Source organism: Capsicum annuum, chromosome 3 (genome assembly GCF_002878395.1).
Source record: "Capsicum annuum cultivar UCD-10X-F1 chromosome 3, UCD10Xv1.1, whole genome shotgun sequence".
NCBI classification, from domain to species: Eukaryota; Viridiplantae; Streptophyta; class Magnoliopsida; order Solanales; family Solanaceae; genus Capsicum; species Capsicum annuum.
Window position 1 is genome coordinate 264,821,359 of NC_061113.1, and position 15,332 is coordinate 264,836,690.

General features: G+C 34.9%; 1 protein-coding gene across 1 annotated transcript; it reads right to left on the bottom strand.

Moving 5' to 3' along the window:
• Positions 1-4,123: 4,123 nt before the first annotated feature.
• LOC107862185 (AMSH-like ubiquitin thioesterase 1) lies at positions 4,124-13,285 on the bottom strand. Its single transcript, XM_016707668.2, has 14 exons — positions 12,857-13,285; positions 10,637-10,701; positions 9,836-9,911; positions 9,560-9,751; positions 8,875-8,966; positions 7,896-8,001; positions 6,779-6,825; positions 6,238-6,568; positions 6,042-6,131; positions 5,894-5,956; positions 5,712-5,786; positions 5,277-5,339; positions 5,023-5,075; positions 4,124-4,690 (listed from the first exon to the last, which is right to left on the bottom strand). Exons 1-14 carry the CDS (start codon positions 12,974-12,976, stop codon positions 4,516-4,518), a joined length of 1,548 nt encoding a protein of 515 aa, XP_016563154.1. The 5' UTR covers positions 12,977-13,285; the 3' UTR covers positions 4,124-4,515.
• Between the last annotated feature and the right edge of the window lie 2,047 nt (positions 13,286-15,332).

Genomic DNA, 15,332 nt, shown 5'->3' on the forward strand with positions numbered 1-15,332 from the left:
TTTTTGTCCCTACACGTTTGAGTCATGGGCCGAAATACAATTGAGTAATTTGACCACATGCCAAATATTGAGGTTGTTGCAACTCAATTACGTTGGCTTCTATCTTGAAGCACAAGCTAGTATTTCTTTTATTCTAAGATTAAAGGGTGCGATTGGACAACGAAGGTTTCTCTACTCTTAATCAAAATTTAGTGGCTTCGACTTAAATCAGTTATTTTTAATAAGAAGTTACATAATGTTTATGTCTGAGTAATTTATTCAAAAGATCAAACATAAAGAATTGTGATTCAAAATCAATAAAATTAAATTCTGGATCCATATCGAATTTCAATTATGAGAACGATATCCTCCTATATAGTAAAAACTAGGACCTCCTATACAATTTTTTTACGTCGTGAAATTGAATTAATCAATTCAGTAAATGTCTCGATACCAAATAGTTAAATTAAATTAATAAGCTACTATTTCTTATTCTTAAGCATGAATTTCTTTCGGGGTCTTTTTCCAGTTCTTTCTTGTTCTTCATTTCATCATCCAAACCCCACCCACTCACCTATTTTCCTTGGTCTTAGTCACATTTTAGAAGAGCGAGGTTGTGGGTTAACACTTTTTTCTTTTCAACTGATGTCCCGTGTCCGTATTGCAGTTCTGATTAATTTGGATCGCGCATTGTAGTGCCTGTTTGGGGGTGACACTCCCAACAAAATTTTTTCCATACTCGGAATTTGAATTCGAAAACTCTGATTTAAGGTTGAGTAGTCCGATCATTACACCACAGCCCATGTTGGTGGGTTAACCCCTTTCTTCTCTTGACCTTTTAGTGGCTGCTAACTCAACCACCAACTTAATTATTATTTTCTTTCCTTTCCCCTTTTTTTTTCTATTCTTAAAATTACTTATTGAGGCAGGTCCTATGTTTTGACCACAAATAACAACAATAACAACAACAAACCCAGTATATTCCTATAAAGTGGGGTTTGGAGAGGGTAGAGTGTACGCAGTTCATACCACTACCTCTAAAGAGGTAGAGAGACTGTTTCCGATAGACCTCCGGCTCAAGATTAAAGACAGTATACAAAAGCATCAAAAGCAAGGAACATGATAAAATAACATAAGTGCGATATCCACAGAAGATTGTACATTGTCAAACAAAGAACACCAAAATCCACCTAATTACTGGCTACGACTCATCCACACCCTTAGCCCTCTATTCTAATGTTTTTTCTCCGTACCTCCTATCCAGGGTCATGTCCTTGGTCAGCTGTAACTATCCATGTCACGCTTAATCATTTCTTTCCAGCATTTCTTCGGTCTACCCTTACCCCGCTTGAAACCTTCCAAGGTCAACCTCTCACATTTTGACCACAAATAAAAAATGAAAAATGAAAAAAAATTAAATTTAGATGAAAAAAAAGGGGAAGAAAAAGAAGATTCATGATGGCTTGTACAATTAAATTTAAGTATGTTTAATTATTGAAACATGATCAAGTAACACATGAGAATTGTTGATTACAGACTTCTTCTCTGGATAATCCAAAATCCATCATTGATTTGTAATGGTTAATAACATTATAACTAGGTCACCACGAATAATAATCTCCACTAAACCTTTACCAACTTTTTGTTAATAGTTAATTAAGATAAATTGGAATTAAAATAAGAACATTTGCCTGTAGATAAACATTTTCTTTATACTTATTTCTACAAGGACATCAAACCTAACTTCAACGCTATCTATGATGACCTGTGTCATGCCTCTATAAAAAAAATTATGACAATCATTATCACGAAAGGTGAATTTATTGGGTCGTGCTTAATTCGAGTCAATTAACACTTAACTAAAATTACTTGTCCTCAACCTAATGAGTTATGACCCGATGATCTATTAAAAATATTATCGTACGTGTGTCAGTAGACTGGTTCACTCGTTGTACTATATGGTATTAAATGTCACTGTTTGTTAGTGACTCCCCAAAATAAGAACTGAAATATACTCCACCTTATTATTTATTACTATTTGACTTTTGTTACTATATCCCTTGGATATATTCCAAATTTCCAATATTTAGTATAGAAACTATTGTGGATTGATATGACTAATAAATAATCATTAATATTATATTAATTGGGATTAGTTGAAAGATTGTGTAGAAAGTTTCACATATATTTGGTGTGATTCTGATATTGGAGACATGCTTTGCATTTTCTTCTCAACAATGACATGAAAACAACAGATTGAGCAAAGAACACACGTTGTTTGCTTTGAAAGTTCTTCTACAAACGTTGCAACAGTTTGCAACTAATTGTTCTATGTGACACTTGTAAATTGGCTTGTTTTTTTTTTTTTTTTTTGGTTGCTAAAGCTAGTTTAATTTTGAGTTCTGTCGTCAACATTGTAGATGTATATCTGCTTTGAAAGGTTCTAAAATTGAATTGGCATTACTAACATGGAGGTATGAGGTGTGGTTAACTTTTGAGAGCGTACACAATAAGTCTCACTCAATTTAAATTTAATAACCTGCAAACCACTTCAGAGAGAAACCACACTAGGCAACCCGTGCGACATACTCGACCGAGGTATCACATCCCTTCTTACCACGGGATCTATTATCAATGGATAAGAGAAAGTGTTATGAAGTCAAATTTGGAGGAAGATATCTAAAATTATAGGAAGTATCTCATAAAAGAATATCTTTCCCTTTCGTTATTTGTCAAGAGTAATTGAATGAAGTGATGTCGACCTCAAATAAATAATATATTAAAAAGCTTTCCTAATCTATCCAAAAAGGAAAAAGAAAAAATAAATCTAGTTGAAAAAAGCCAATCATGGTAATGATTAATGAACATCTAAGATTAAAAACGAAGATGTCTGAATGATCATAAATCCAGATCCATAGAATTGATGGACCAACCATGGCGTGAGTAGAAGGTGTAACATGGGATCAATGACAGCTCTTGTTCACCCACACAGGTACTGTCAATTTATCCATCTATTCGACAGACGAACCATATTTGAAACTTGACATGCATGTGAGCAGGTTGTCCACATTCTGCAACTTAGGCCCAAGAATACACCTAAGTTGTGGATTCACAAGCCATAGAATCCTAAGCAGGTTGGCCATAACTCATGGCATTCACAAGTACTCACTTGTTGCTGTCAAAGAAGAAGACGAAACAAATAAGTACGTCAAATCAAGGTGCTATTTTTAGTCCCCCGACAGAGCTAATCAATGAGTGAACAACTCAGTGAAAATTGGAGTCCCTGATGGAGAGACGGGTCACAGAGGGACTTGTACGCTTCTAGCGAATCTCACATCAGAATGAGAGGAAAATTAATAGGTTTATAACGCACAACATAAGTTCACATGATACACTCACTTTTTGGACTCTATTATGACTTCGCCTGAAGGACAAATCTAAGGTTTGTTGAACCAAAGTGGACAATAAGAGTCATGAGCTTGAATCATGTGTTCAGTCTGCCTTGCTTTACCCCACCGAACCAATCCACCCCAAAAGTTAATTACCTCGATCACAAGAAAACAAACAGTAGGCCATTCAATTTAGCCAAAGACGATAAACAAATTGGAACTCAGCCCCATCTCTCTACCCCCCCCCCCCCCCCCCCCCCCCCCCCCACACACACACACAAACAAGAAGTAGATAAGATTCAAGGGAACAAACGAAGGAACAGCTGAGCAAAAAAGAGATTGTACATAATATAAACAAGTACTGCCGATTCTAACAAATGGAGAAAAAGATTATAATGCAGATCTCCTGAACAGACACTTCTTCCCTACATTAATCAGGGGACCTGAACAAGGAAATAGGAAGTATCATGGACAAGATCACTGGAATTTGAGCAACATAAAGCTGCAGATGGCTCACAGCAAAATAGATTTACAACCAAATAATGCTCTCCAGAATATAAAGGAAAACATCCAATTGGTGAAAATCCCTAGGATCATAACTAAATTGCTTCCAGTTGTTAAATCATTTAATACTAAAGTCGGTCTTTGATAAAGAATTCGAATATAAATCACTTCTTTTCTTTCAACCTCTATTTATATTTTAACCAAAAACAGAACTTTGTTTGAGTTTCTAGTCATTCTAAATGTGGCAGAGATTAATAAAAGAAAAAAACTATTCTGCACCAATAAAACTATTCACAAAGTACATATGACAACTGATGCACAGTTACAACAGCTATGACGTCAATAGTTTGACCATTTATCAAGTTTACACACGATGATGCCTGAGAAAGAATTTCTATTTACACAGGTTGTTCTAAATGATGCAGTTCTATTATATCTGCAAGAATGCCAGGCATGAACCCTTTTACAACTTTTACCAGCATGCAAGCTGCAGCTTCAAGGGTAATAGTTACCCGGTAACAATGATCAAATTGAGTATTCACGCATTATGTATTGACATCTCATAAAGCAACATTGCAAAGGCACGACAAACAAGCATCATGGATAAAAGATGTATTTGCAAATCATTAATCAATGATCAGAATCATCGCAGATCAATGACATCAAACTTCAAGTTAGGATCCATATAGACATCTGTACAATGCTTGTAAATTGGGCTGCCATCAGAAGGGGGGTCATGCGGATGAAAACCACGCCTTGGACATTGTCGTATAACTGCCATACCACCCGGATTTGTCAATCGGAATATTCCATGTTTTCTACACACATTAGAATACCACAGATTAATTAGATGAACATCATTAACTAGGGATAAAAGGGAAGGTTTCATTTCACACTTGTAGGAGGGGGGGGGGGGGGGGTTACTATCCCCCAACCAATAATCCCACCCACACCAAGACTATTTTCTCCAGTCATGGAAAGTCGCTAAATTGCTGCATAGCTAGGGCGAATAACTAATCCCACCAAGCAAGATATATAAACCCTATCAAATGATTGTTTGATGCACAATCCAAGTACCAAACATCACCAAAAGATAACAGCATTACACTAAGAGCATAATCTACTTCATCAGAGATTGAGACTACTATACCTTGAACTGTCTCTTGGGGCCATTACAATTGCAATAGCTTCAGGCAACATGATCTGTACTTAATCATTAGTAATAAAGGTAATAAGTGAATCCAGGATCAGTGACAAAATCATATCAATAACAAGAAAAGGGTGAACAATAGATTAAACATAAATTCAAGTGAAATAGGCCATGTAAACTTTAGCCTCAGTCTTCTTAAACAAAATAGAGACATATACGTGTTTGGGGAAGTAGAGAGTTAAGAGTACAGAAACCTGATATGAATACTGTGTGTGAACATCAATGGATGACATGAAACATGATTGCGTTGGATGCGTCTGAAAAAGAATGCAAAGTGAACAGACATTACTTGACTTTAATTGTATCATGGAATGAAAACTTTTCAAGGTTCTTTTGAGATAAAATACCATATTAAAGTTACTGGAACAGATGTTGCAAAATAATTTGTAGAAGGTACCATGGACAACATTTCAAAATAAGTTTCCTATTATGACTCAATAAATTACAATGAGCTTCTAGGAGTTCTACCAGCTACTTTATAGTTCTTCCACATATTTTCTCACAAAAGCATAGCACTCCACCAGATTATAGAAATTGAACTGCGACTTGGTACAATAGTTTATACTTAACATGACATCATAATTCAGGAGCTATTTATCAAGGACTAGGATCCATGCAAAGAAACTTACATGAATCCACCCAAGAGGAAACAATGCTTGCTTATCTTGAACTTCAAATATTTCCTCCTCATTTGTAGTTTGACACTGCATACAAAAAATTCGATCAGGATACTATCCAGGAAACACATCCAAAGAACAATACAAGGATTCTTTTTTTTTTTTTTAAAATAATATAAAGGAATCTTACTTACCGAATCTGATGTTGACTCTTGCTTGGGAATGATCAGAGCTGTGACATAAAATCTTCGATTTTTCTGAAACAAACAATAGTGTGGATGATGATACAGCTACAAAGAAATTGTAACTGAAAACATAATGATAAGAGTTAATGGCACATACTAGTGATCCAGCAAGAACACCACAGGTTTCAAGATTTTTGTTAGTATTGGACTTGGCTAATTTCATGAAAGTATCCATCACAGATGCTGACTACAAAATGAGAATAGGTGAAAGTATTTTATAATGTAAGACAAGAGAGGGCAATAAGGAAATGGACAACCAAAAAACTGAAAAGGAAAATGTACAAAAATCTCACAATGTGCAATTGCAGGGGATCTTCAGAATAGATTAGACCATCAGGTGATGATTTAACCAACCCACATTCCAGCTCATCAGCTGGACATGCTGCGGTTGGCATCAAATCTTGTACCTCTGCAAGAACGGGAGGAGGAGAAGGTTGTCTAATGATTTCTGATTGTAAAGGACTTTCTTCCGCATCAAAGGAAATCAGTGACGCAGGTTCCTCAAGACGCAGCACTGGCTTGGCACTGTCGACTGGTGGTGTTGATTCCAGACATGGTTTTACACATTCTGAACTGATATCATCCTTCTTATCAGAAGTGTCATTTTCCAGAGGCTGCAGGAGGCTGTTTTCCCATCAAGAATTAAGAAATATACTCAAAAACTCGAATGCAAGCACACTGAAAGAATAGATCTATACAGTAAATAAAATTCTCAGTTGGTAGCTCAGCACTGCATTATAAGCACTGACAATACTATTACTAAATGTGTTGCAACAGCTAAATTTTTACACAAATGATAAAACCTGTTGAAAATTAATTAACTAAGAACCTCACCTGGGCATCAGAACAGGGGTGAAGTCAACATTACTAGGATAAGACACCTGCATTCAAGAGCAGAAGTTTTAATTTGTTAGACTTTAGTCCTTACAATTAATTGAACGGGGCTAAGCCCCTATATTCCTGAAAAAGTTAGTTTGCTGAGACTCCCAATCAGTACATATCCCATCTCAAGAGGGCTTCACTTACGTCAAACTGTAACTATGCTCATAGCCTTCTTTTTCTCCAGATAATGAAAAAAGAAAATAGATAAAGTAAAATGGAGGGCGAAAAGTGTGATGATAGCACAGTAGCCTCTGGAAAACTGTTTAGCACAACAAGCATGTGGCTCAGTGCACAACCCTCCCCATCCGGATACCACACAGGGGAAGGGGCCACCATGAAAATCTCCCCCGTAGCCTGATTCCCACTTTAGCAATTTTGCATCCTACTGAAGAGAATGCAACCTCTATTATCACATTATCTCTTCTTTTTGTGGTAACCCCTCTAACAGCACATCCTTTGAGGATAGGTTCACTGAGAGAGTTAAAGCATTTGACAATGTCAATTCCAAGAGCAGAAAATTCACCAATTTTGAATCATCAATCTGGTAAATTGCTTCTATCTAGTATTCACTCAATTAATAAGAACCTCCATCAAGTAATACTTCCAGTATAGGGCGCCATGTTTCCGGATAAATTAGATAAATGACAAAAGAGAAGTGGATAATGGACAAGGAAGATGAACTAATCTCAGAAAAGAGAAGAGTTGAAAAAGTGGGGAGTTATATGGGGCAGATGGAAGGAATGGATGAAGGTGGTGGTGGTTGGTTTTTCTCGGAATTTTCTTTTCTGCCGAAACATCACATGTCTCTCAAGTGTTGCTGACATTGTGACAGCGTTTGATTACAGAGATGCATGAGAATGGATTCAACAGAAAAGACATTCAAGACTAGAACACTTACATCTTGATTAAGAGTCAGGATTTCATTGACTTCTCACTTACAAGGATTAAATTTGTATTTTACCATGCCAAAGTTATAATAATACATCCTTCATTCTCCTCTGTCACTAGCTTGAGGACTACAATCATATTTTACTAAGCCAAAAATACAAACAAAAAAAATCCTTCATACCCCTCTGTCACTAGCTGGAATTTGCAACTGTCCTCGAAGTCCATTTGGACCCAGGATGGAATGTCTGTTCAGCGTTTCATCCTTTGGACGCGGAATACTAAGTGACCTAGAAAAGCAACAAAAAAGATATAAAGAGAAGTATTGAATAAATGGTTGACATCCAACAAACATAAGCTAAGTTTCACCTAGACTAATGTTTTTCCTTGTTCATCACTATTTTCAATCCACATATTGTGCAAGCCTAAGAAGAGATTTTAATTTCCAACTGCTATACTACTCCCTCTCTCCAAATTTATGTGACCACTTTTCCCTTTTTAGTCTATCCCAAAAAGAATGTCACCTATCTGAAATTGGAAACAACTTAAATCTAAAATTCCTCTTTTACCCTTGATGAAATTATTTACTGCCACAAATATCTAAGAATTATTTTAGACCACAAATTTCAAAAGTCTTCCTTACTTTCTTAAACTTCGTATGAAGCCAAATGGTGCCACATAAATTGGGACGGAAAGAGTAGATGATTTCAGCGTGTGACGTGTGTTTGCTATGTTTTGCAGACAAGTTAAAGCTAAGCAATTACTTTTGGAAATCTTCCAATCTAGCATGCCAATGCAACATGTATCATTATCATTCAAACTCCTGCTTTATTAAGATGCAGAGAAATATTCTTGACATCCACAGGATTTACCTTCACAATTTGTAGGTTCCATAGAATAATTAATGCACTACTCTAAGGATGAAAGCTACAAAGAGGTATGTTATCAAAGTCTGTTGGTGGTTCATGTATGACAGTATAAGTGACTCTATAGGTTTTCAGCAAATTTTAAGCAATGTAAAACGAAAAGATTCCACATGCAACATTCAAAGTCCCCAGACTAGAGCCTGAATAAAGCAACTACTCCATGCCATTAACGTGCATTGATTTGGCACATTGCATCTAGCAATAAATTAGAGAGTAGTCCTTATTAAAGAAACTTACAAATGGCGGATATGCTCATCTACTGGTTTCACAAGCAAAAATTGTGCGGTTGTTGGAACTTGAGACCCAAATTCTCGAACTGTTGCTGCTATCTGTGAAATGTTGAAACAACGTCCATCAAAACAGACCATCAATACAAGCTGTAAACGTTCCAACTACCCATGATTAGTGCTTTTTTTGAGCACCTTTCACCTTATCTTAAATAAACTCTTCTAAGGCAATCTAACACTCCATAATCTCAACATTTTAAGTGGAGAAGGGTAAAGAATTGACCCATTACCCATTGACTTCCAAATTGTGCACAACTGGCCTCTAGGAATTTCTCGGTTATAAAAAAAAATCAATTTTAAGTAAGACGAAACATCCTATGGCTATGATGCACCAAAATTTCCTATAATTAAAAAGTTTTGTTTCTGGCAAGCCCCTTGGTGGAATTGCAATTATCACTTTGGTAAGCCTTAACAAACAGTTTCTTAACATCTTCAATACATCTCTTGATTTTTGGTGATTATAATTATATACAGTGTGCTTGGAGCACTGACACCAGTAGCCATACAATTTCAAGAAAAAATGAAACACAAATAGAACCCACAAAAACAAACTAGCACGCATTACAACCAAATTCAACGCAACCAAACAAGAACACTTGAATGACACCTAAGAAGTATACTTACATGGTGCATACCTTATTTGTCCCCCAAGCCTTAAAGCTTTGCTTATTGGCAGGAGAATATTCCCCTGAGAATCCTAAAAGATTATTTTGATGATGATTGTTCCCCTTGTTCACATGATATGTGCTTTTTCTGTTTAGCTGCTCAAGTTTCTGTTGAACTATTGGCTTCAATTCCTCAAGCTCAGCCACAGCATTTAGTAATTTCTTGAGATCAAATATAAGAAAGTTTGATTAGGTAAAGCTTACATATGAACACGGAGAAAAGGTATCGAATGACGAATGTCTTACCTTTTTCAAATAAATTTTGTTGCTCTGCAGTGATGCTCTATAATCTCGATGACATGGTATTGTCTCAGAGACCAAACTTAAACAGCAAAAAAACAGCAATTTAAATACATACTTCAGGCGCATCCAGAACCAAGTTAAACCATCTAAATCATTGAAACCACATAGTAATTCAATCTGGAGGCTTCTATTTTAAATAGAAAATAACCTTAACATTTATGGGTTGATTACAGAGTCCTAACTTGACGTTACTCTATCAGATATAACCCATTGTTAATTTTAGTTACAAACTTCCGGCACTTAAAGTTCAGAGAAACCAAAAATTCTTTCTAAACGTAAATTAACCTAATAGCCCACTGGATAAGAACGTGGATTCAAAATAAAATATTTATTTAAGTATTTAACAAAGCTTTTAAAACTTAGTTTTTTAAGAAATCTGGCGAGTCAAAGAAAGTTTTGGAAGACTCAAGCATAAGATTTAGACAAAGTATTTCTGTACACTTGACAAAGTATTTCTGTACACTTCTTTGTACCTAATGTTAGCAAGTAATTAGGAAGAAAAAAATTTGATGCATGCATTATTGACATATGTTCTTCAGAGATCATACTATTATCCAATAGGGCAGCTTGGTCAACTCTATATAAGAACGAAAAAAGAGTTTGGCTACTCAGAACTTGAAAGGGAGCTCTTCTAGCATCCAACCACATCAGAATTAAGCATAATAAACATAAACCTTAATGTGAATCTCCGACATAAACCTGAAAACAAAATATAGTTTTGGATCATTTGACCTCATGTCTCACCTTGAGAATCTAAGAAGCATGACATACAAATCTATGACGTCTCCCTCTAAGCGAAAAATGTCAGCCTACAATAGCGTAACCATATCAGTTCCTGCAATGTCGCTTATAGATAATAAAGAGGAATTTGAACTCAGACAGAAAGGTATGTTATAATATATTCCTAATAGCAAAGCACTTCAGCACCAAAAGATATCGATTAAGTAACATAAAGTCATAAAATGACGTGAAAGTTACTAACAGTTGCATATGAAAACAGGCAATTCCAACTCCAACAGGCAAAAGTGCACCACCAAACAGGTACTATTCTATAGTTGAGATAATACTAAGGATGCAAAGAAAAGGCTCCACAGTGATAACCAGGGATAGCAATACAATAATATGACAGGTTGATCAAAACAAGGGATCAATTGATGCTAGCACAGAAGAACTAGCAAGGGTTTCTAAGATCATGAAAGCAACAAACATCATATAGATGTGATAGTTATTGGACATAGTAGAAGCAATTATCTTAAGGAGATTCGTGACTTCAAATAATATGAAGGTGTCAGTGTATATCAATACCCAGCAGACCTTAATTCTAGCTAAAGCATCTGCTTAGAACTCAAATAACAATATGACATCCAAGATTATATGCCATATGCTACTTGACTTGGAATAGGATCAAAACAGACCCAAGAACTAACCTTGACGCAAAGACAAATCTTAATGAAATCCAGCATTGTACCTAAGTACTGTAAGAAATGAGCACGTGTTGCCCCAACTACATAAAAGGGTAAGAACTTCACTTACTCTGTTTCAGCAAAACCTAAACCACCCAACCACCTAAAAAGCTAGCATTCTATTTCGCGGTTCACCAGTTATTTATTTTAGCTATAAAGGCATTACATGAGCTAATGGTAAACTGGTGCAATGGTAATCCTATAGGGTAACAAAAAAATTGGTTTAAGCAAGGCAGTCTGCTCACTATTAGTTTCCATAATAAAGTTAGCATTACCTTTATCAAAAAAAAAAAAAAAATAGTTTCCCAATTAAAGGAACTACAAATAACTAAATAACTAAATAACTAAATAAATAAAACCATAATAATAATAATGACAACAACTTAAAGGAACTACAACAAGATACCCAGTTTATTCCTACAAAGTGGGGTCTGGGATTGGTAAAGTTACGCAGTCCATACCACTACCTCGGATGAAGTAGAGAATTTAGAGGAATTACAAATAAATAAATACATAATAAGGATAATGACAACAACTTAAAGGCAGGTTCTACAAACTAGTGGTTAGACCAACTGTGTTGCATCGGATTGAGTGTTGGTCAGTCAAGAACTCTCACGCTCAAAAGATGAAAGTTGTGAAAATGAGGATATTGCGATGGATATGTGGGAATACTAGGAGAGATAGAATTAGGAATGAGGTTACTGGGATAAGGTGAGAGTAGCTTCGGTGGTGGAAAAGATGCGGGAGATGAGGCTGAGATGATTCACGCATGTGAAGAGGAGAAGTATGAACGCCCCAGTGCTATGGATGGTTTCAGAAGAGGTAGAGATAGACCGAAGAAGTACTAAGAAAGGTGATTAGACAGGACATGACGCAATTTCAACTTGCCGAGAACATGACCTTAGATAGGAGGACGCAGAGGACACAAATTAGGGTAGAAGTTTAACAGGTGGCTATGAGTTGTCTAGCGACCTGTTCATATTAGTAGTTGTAGCATTACTCCAGTTTTTTCTTGATCCTCAATTGTTATATTATTTTGTTGTAGTTTTCATTCGGTTGCTATATGTTATTTTTGCTATTGTTTTCTGTTTCTTGTACTTTCCCCTTACTTCTTTTTCGGGACTGCTTTGGACTTTTTTTCTTGAGCCAAGGGTCTATGAGAAACATCCTCTCTATTTCTAAGGTAGAGTTAAGTTCTGCTTACACTCAAAGCTCCCCAGACCTCCTCACTTTCTGGGACTATACTGGGAATGTTGTCGTTAATAAAATACGTTAACGAATGTTGTCCAAGAGTTCTCCAATGAAAACGATACGGTCAGTCGCCTATTATTTTCACTTTTCAGTATACAGATAAACAGATATATGCTAAGATGGCACAATTCAAGTGTAGGAGCTATATAGGTCTGATCATTGAGCAATCGATCCAAAATTCACTATACAGTTCACAATACAAATAAAACATAAAAATTCATAAAGTAGCAGCTTATTGATAAAGGAGGACCTGCTTAAGGATGTTATCAGCGATGCGATAGTAAATTTTCAAAGAGATTCGATTATCCACATCGAGTTTCTTTGTGCTCGCTGCGATGTTGATTTGGCCCGACGACGACCGCGTCATCATATTGAAAGAAGAAATTTGTAGATTTTCGGTCCTTTATTTCTGCTTTGTTATGGTTCGATCGAAGCAGATCGTAATTGGTAATGGTTGATCAGAAGCAGAAAATTGAGTCTTCAATGGCTGCTCAGAGAGGGACGGAGATTGGGGAAGGGGACGGGCGAGGAGGTCATTCGTGAATCGCACGGGGGCAAATATGGAAAGACGTTCGTTGTTAGGGCACGTTTGGTTCAACAAACATCAATAGAACCTTTTTTCTTTTTGCTGTTGTTAGGTAAGCATTTGATATCTAGTAGAACTTAAATACTCTTAATTAATTTGAATTTATTTATTTGCTTCAATTTTGAGTTGAATCTATTGAAAAAGAGTTTTTTATTTCATAAATTTAAGAATGAGAGTAGTATGCATTTCTCTCTCTTTAAATTGCATTTATAAACCACACTAAATATAAATATGTTGTTATTGTTATATTTTTCAAACCTGTAATGACATATATATTTTTTATATACTACAACATATACTAAAGTAAGCTAATTGAAATTATAATTCGGCAAATGTAAAATTGACTTTGATAGTTATTTATTTTTATAATTTAACATTTAAAATATTTTTTGGAAACATTAATCAAATATCATATACTCATTAAATAGGTAAAAACACTATTTATATATTTTAAAACTAATTTAGATGTACACGTCTCACACATATATTTCACTCGGGTTTAATTTTATAAAATCATTTGGTTATAAAAAGCATGATAGCTATAAATTATCACATAATTATTTAATTAAGAACAATTTGATTATTGATGCTAATAGTAATAAGAATATGCGAGAAAAGCTAACTTAACTATCTAACAATCTTTCTACCCTATTTCGAGTCCTCCATAACCTCCTATCTAATTTCATATTTTTGCTAAGATAAAACTACATCATGTCCCTATTATTATACAATATAATCAATCTAACCAGCTTCTATACAACTCGTCTTTAGCGTTTTTAAACAAAAACTAATCACTGAGAAGAAAAGAAACTACAATATGTAGGCAAGGATAATCACATAACTTCTAGCTTGTATTACAATATTTAGGCAAAATAAAATCACCAAGGAGAAAAAATATTGCAAAGACGATATAAACATATTTAGCGGATACCTGAATTTAAGAAAAAAACAATCTTATCTACATTCTCATCCTACATTAGATCTACTCCAATATGCATAGAAGAGGAAGATCGTAAAAAAATTAATATCAATATTTGAGTTTAGAAGTATAGGTTCTTTTAATATATTATGGATAAATTATTTTTAGTGACTTGACAAACATGCTGATACGGGACAAAATACGAAAACGAAATACAAGTACGGAGATCGAAGGATAAGAAATAAAAGAATAGATAGAATTACACAAAGAAAAATCAATGAAACTAATGGGTATATTAAATCTAAAAAACCCAATGATACAAGCACCAATTTTCTAATGAAGACCCCAAGTGAAACTAATCTATTCACAACCCACATTTTTTAACAAATCAATAAGCTCCCAACAAGCTTAAAAATACTAGCAAGTATATCTCTCGACATCATTCATCAACTATCTTAAAAATAAAGAAAGACTTACATATTTATAGTCATGTGTTGTTTATTACAAGTAGACCCAAAAATGATTCCAAATACCAAGTGGACTTAAAAGCAACCCTAGATGTCAAATGGTGATATGTTGATGCATATGTTCTCTCGTATCCCAAGCTATTATCCAAATATGATGCTACTCAATATTATCTTGAATGATATCATCATCAAATATGGCTCCTCCCTGCTCTAAGCTATCGTTCAAATACGTACTTGCTTCTCTAAAATGATCAAATCTTGAATTTTTAGATATTATCGTTAAAACATGAATCTCAAAAGATTGAAACTGATTCAACTTATATCACATGCTCTATTATTCGATTAGGTGAAACTTCATAATTTAGTAAAGAGAAAATACATAAAGACCCCACTGATCTTGTCTGATTTTTTTAAAAGACACTTAAACTATACGAGCAACCTATCACCCCACGAAATTTATCCAAACCATTGTAAATACATCATTTTGATTCATTTTCTGTCGATGCGTCACTACTAAAAAAAATGAAAAACCGACCACATGTTGTGGTCGCAAAAAACCGATCACACGTGATCGTTTTTTCGTAATATTTTATTAATTTTTTTTAAAAGCGACTACAAGTGGTCGCTTTTTATTTTAAAAAATCAAAATAATTATTTCAATAATTTTTATATTAATTATTATTTATTTTACAAATAAAAATAAAAAATATAGCAAAACCGACCACTAGTGGTCGTTTTTTAAAAAATATTAAAA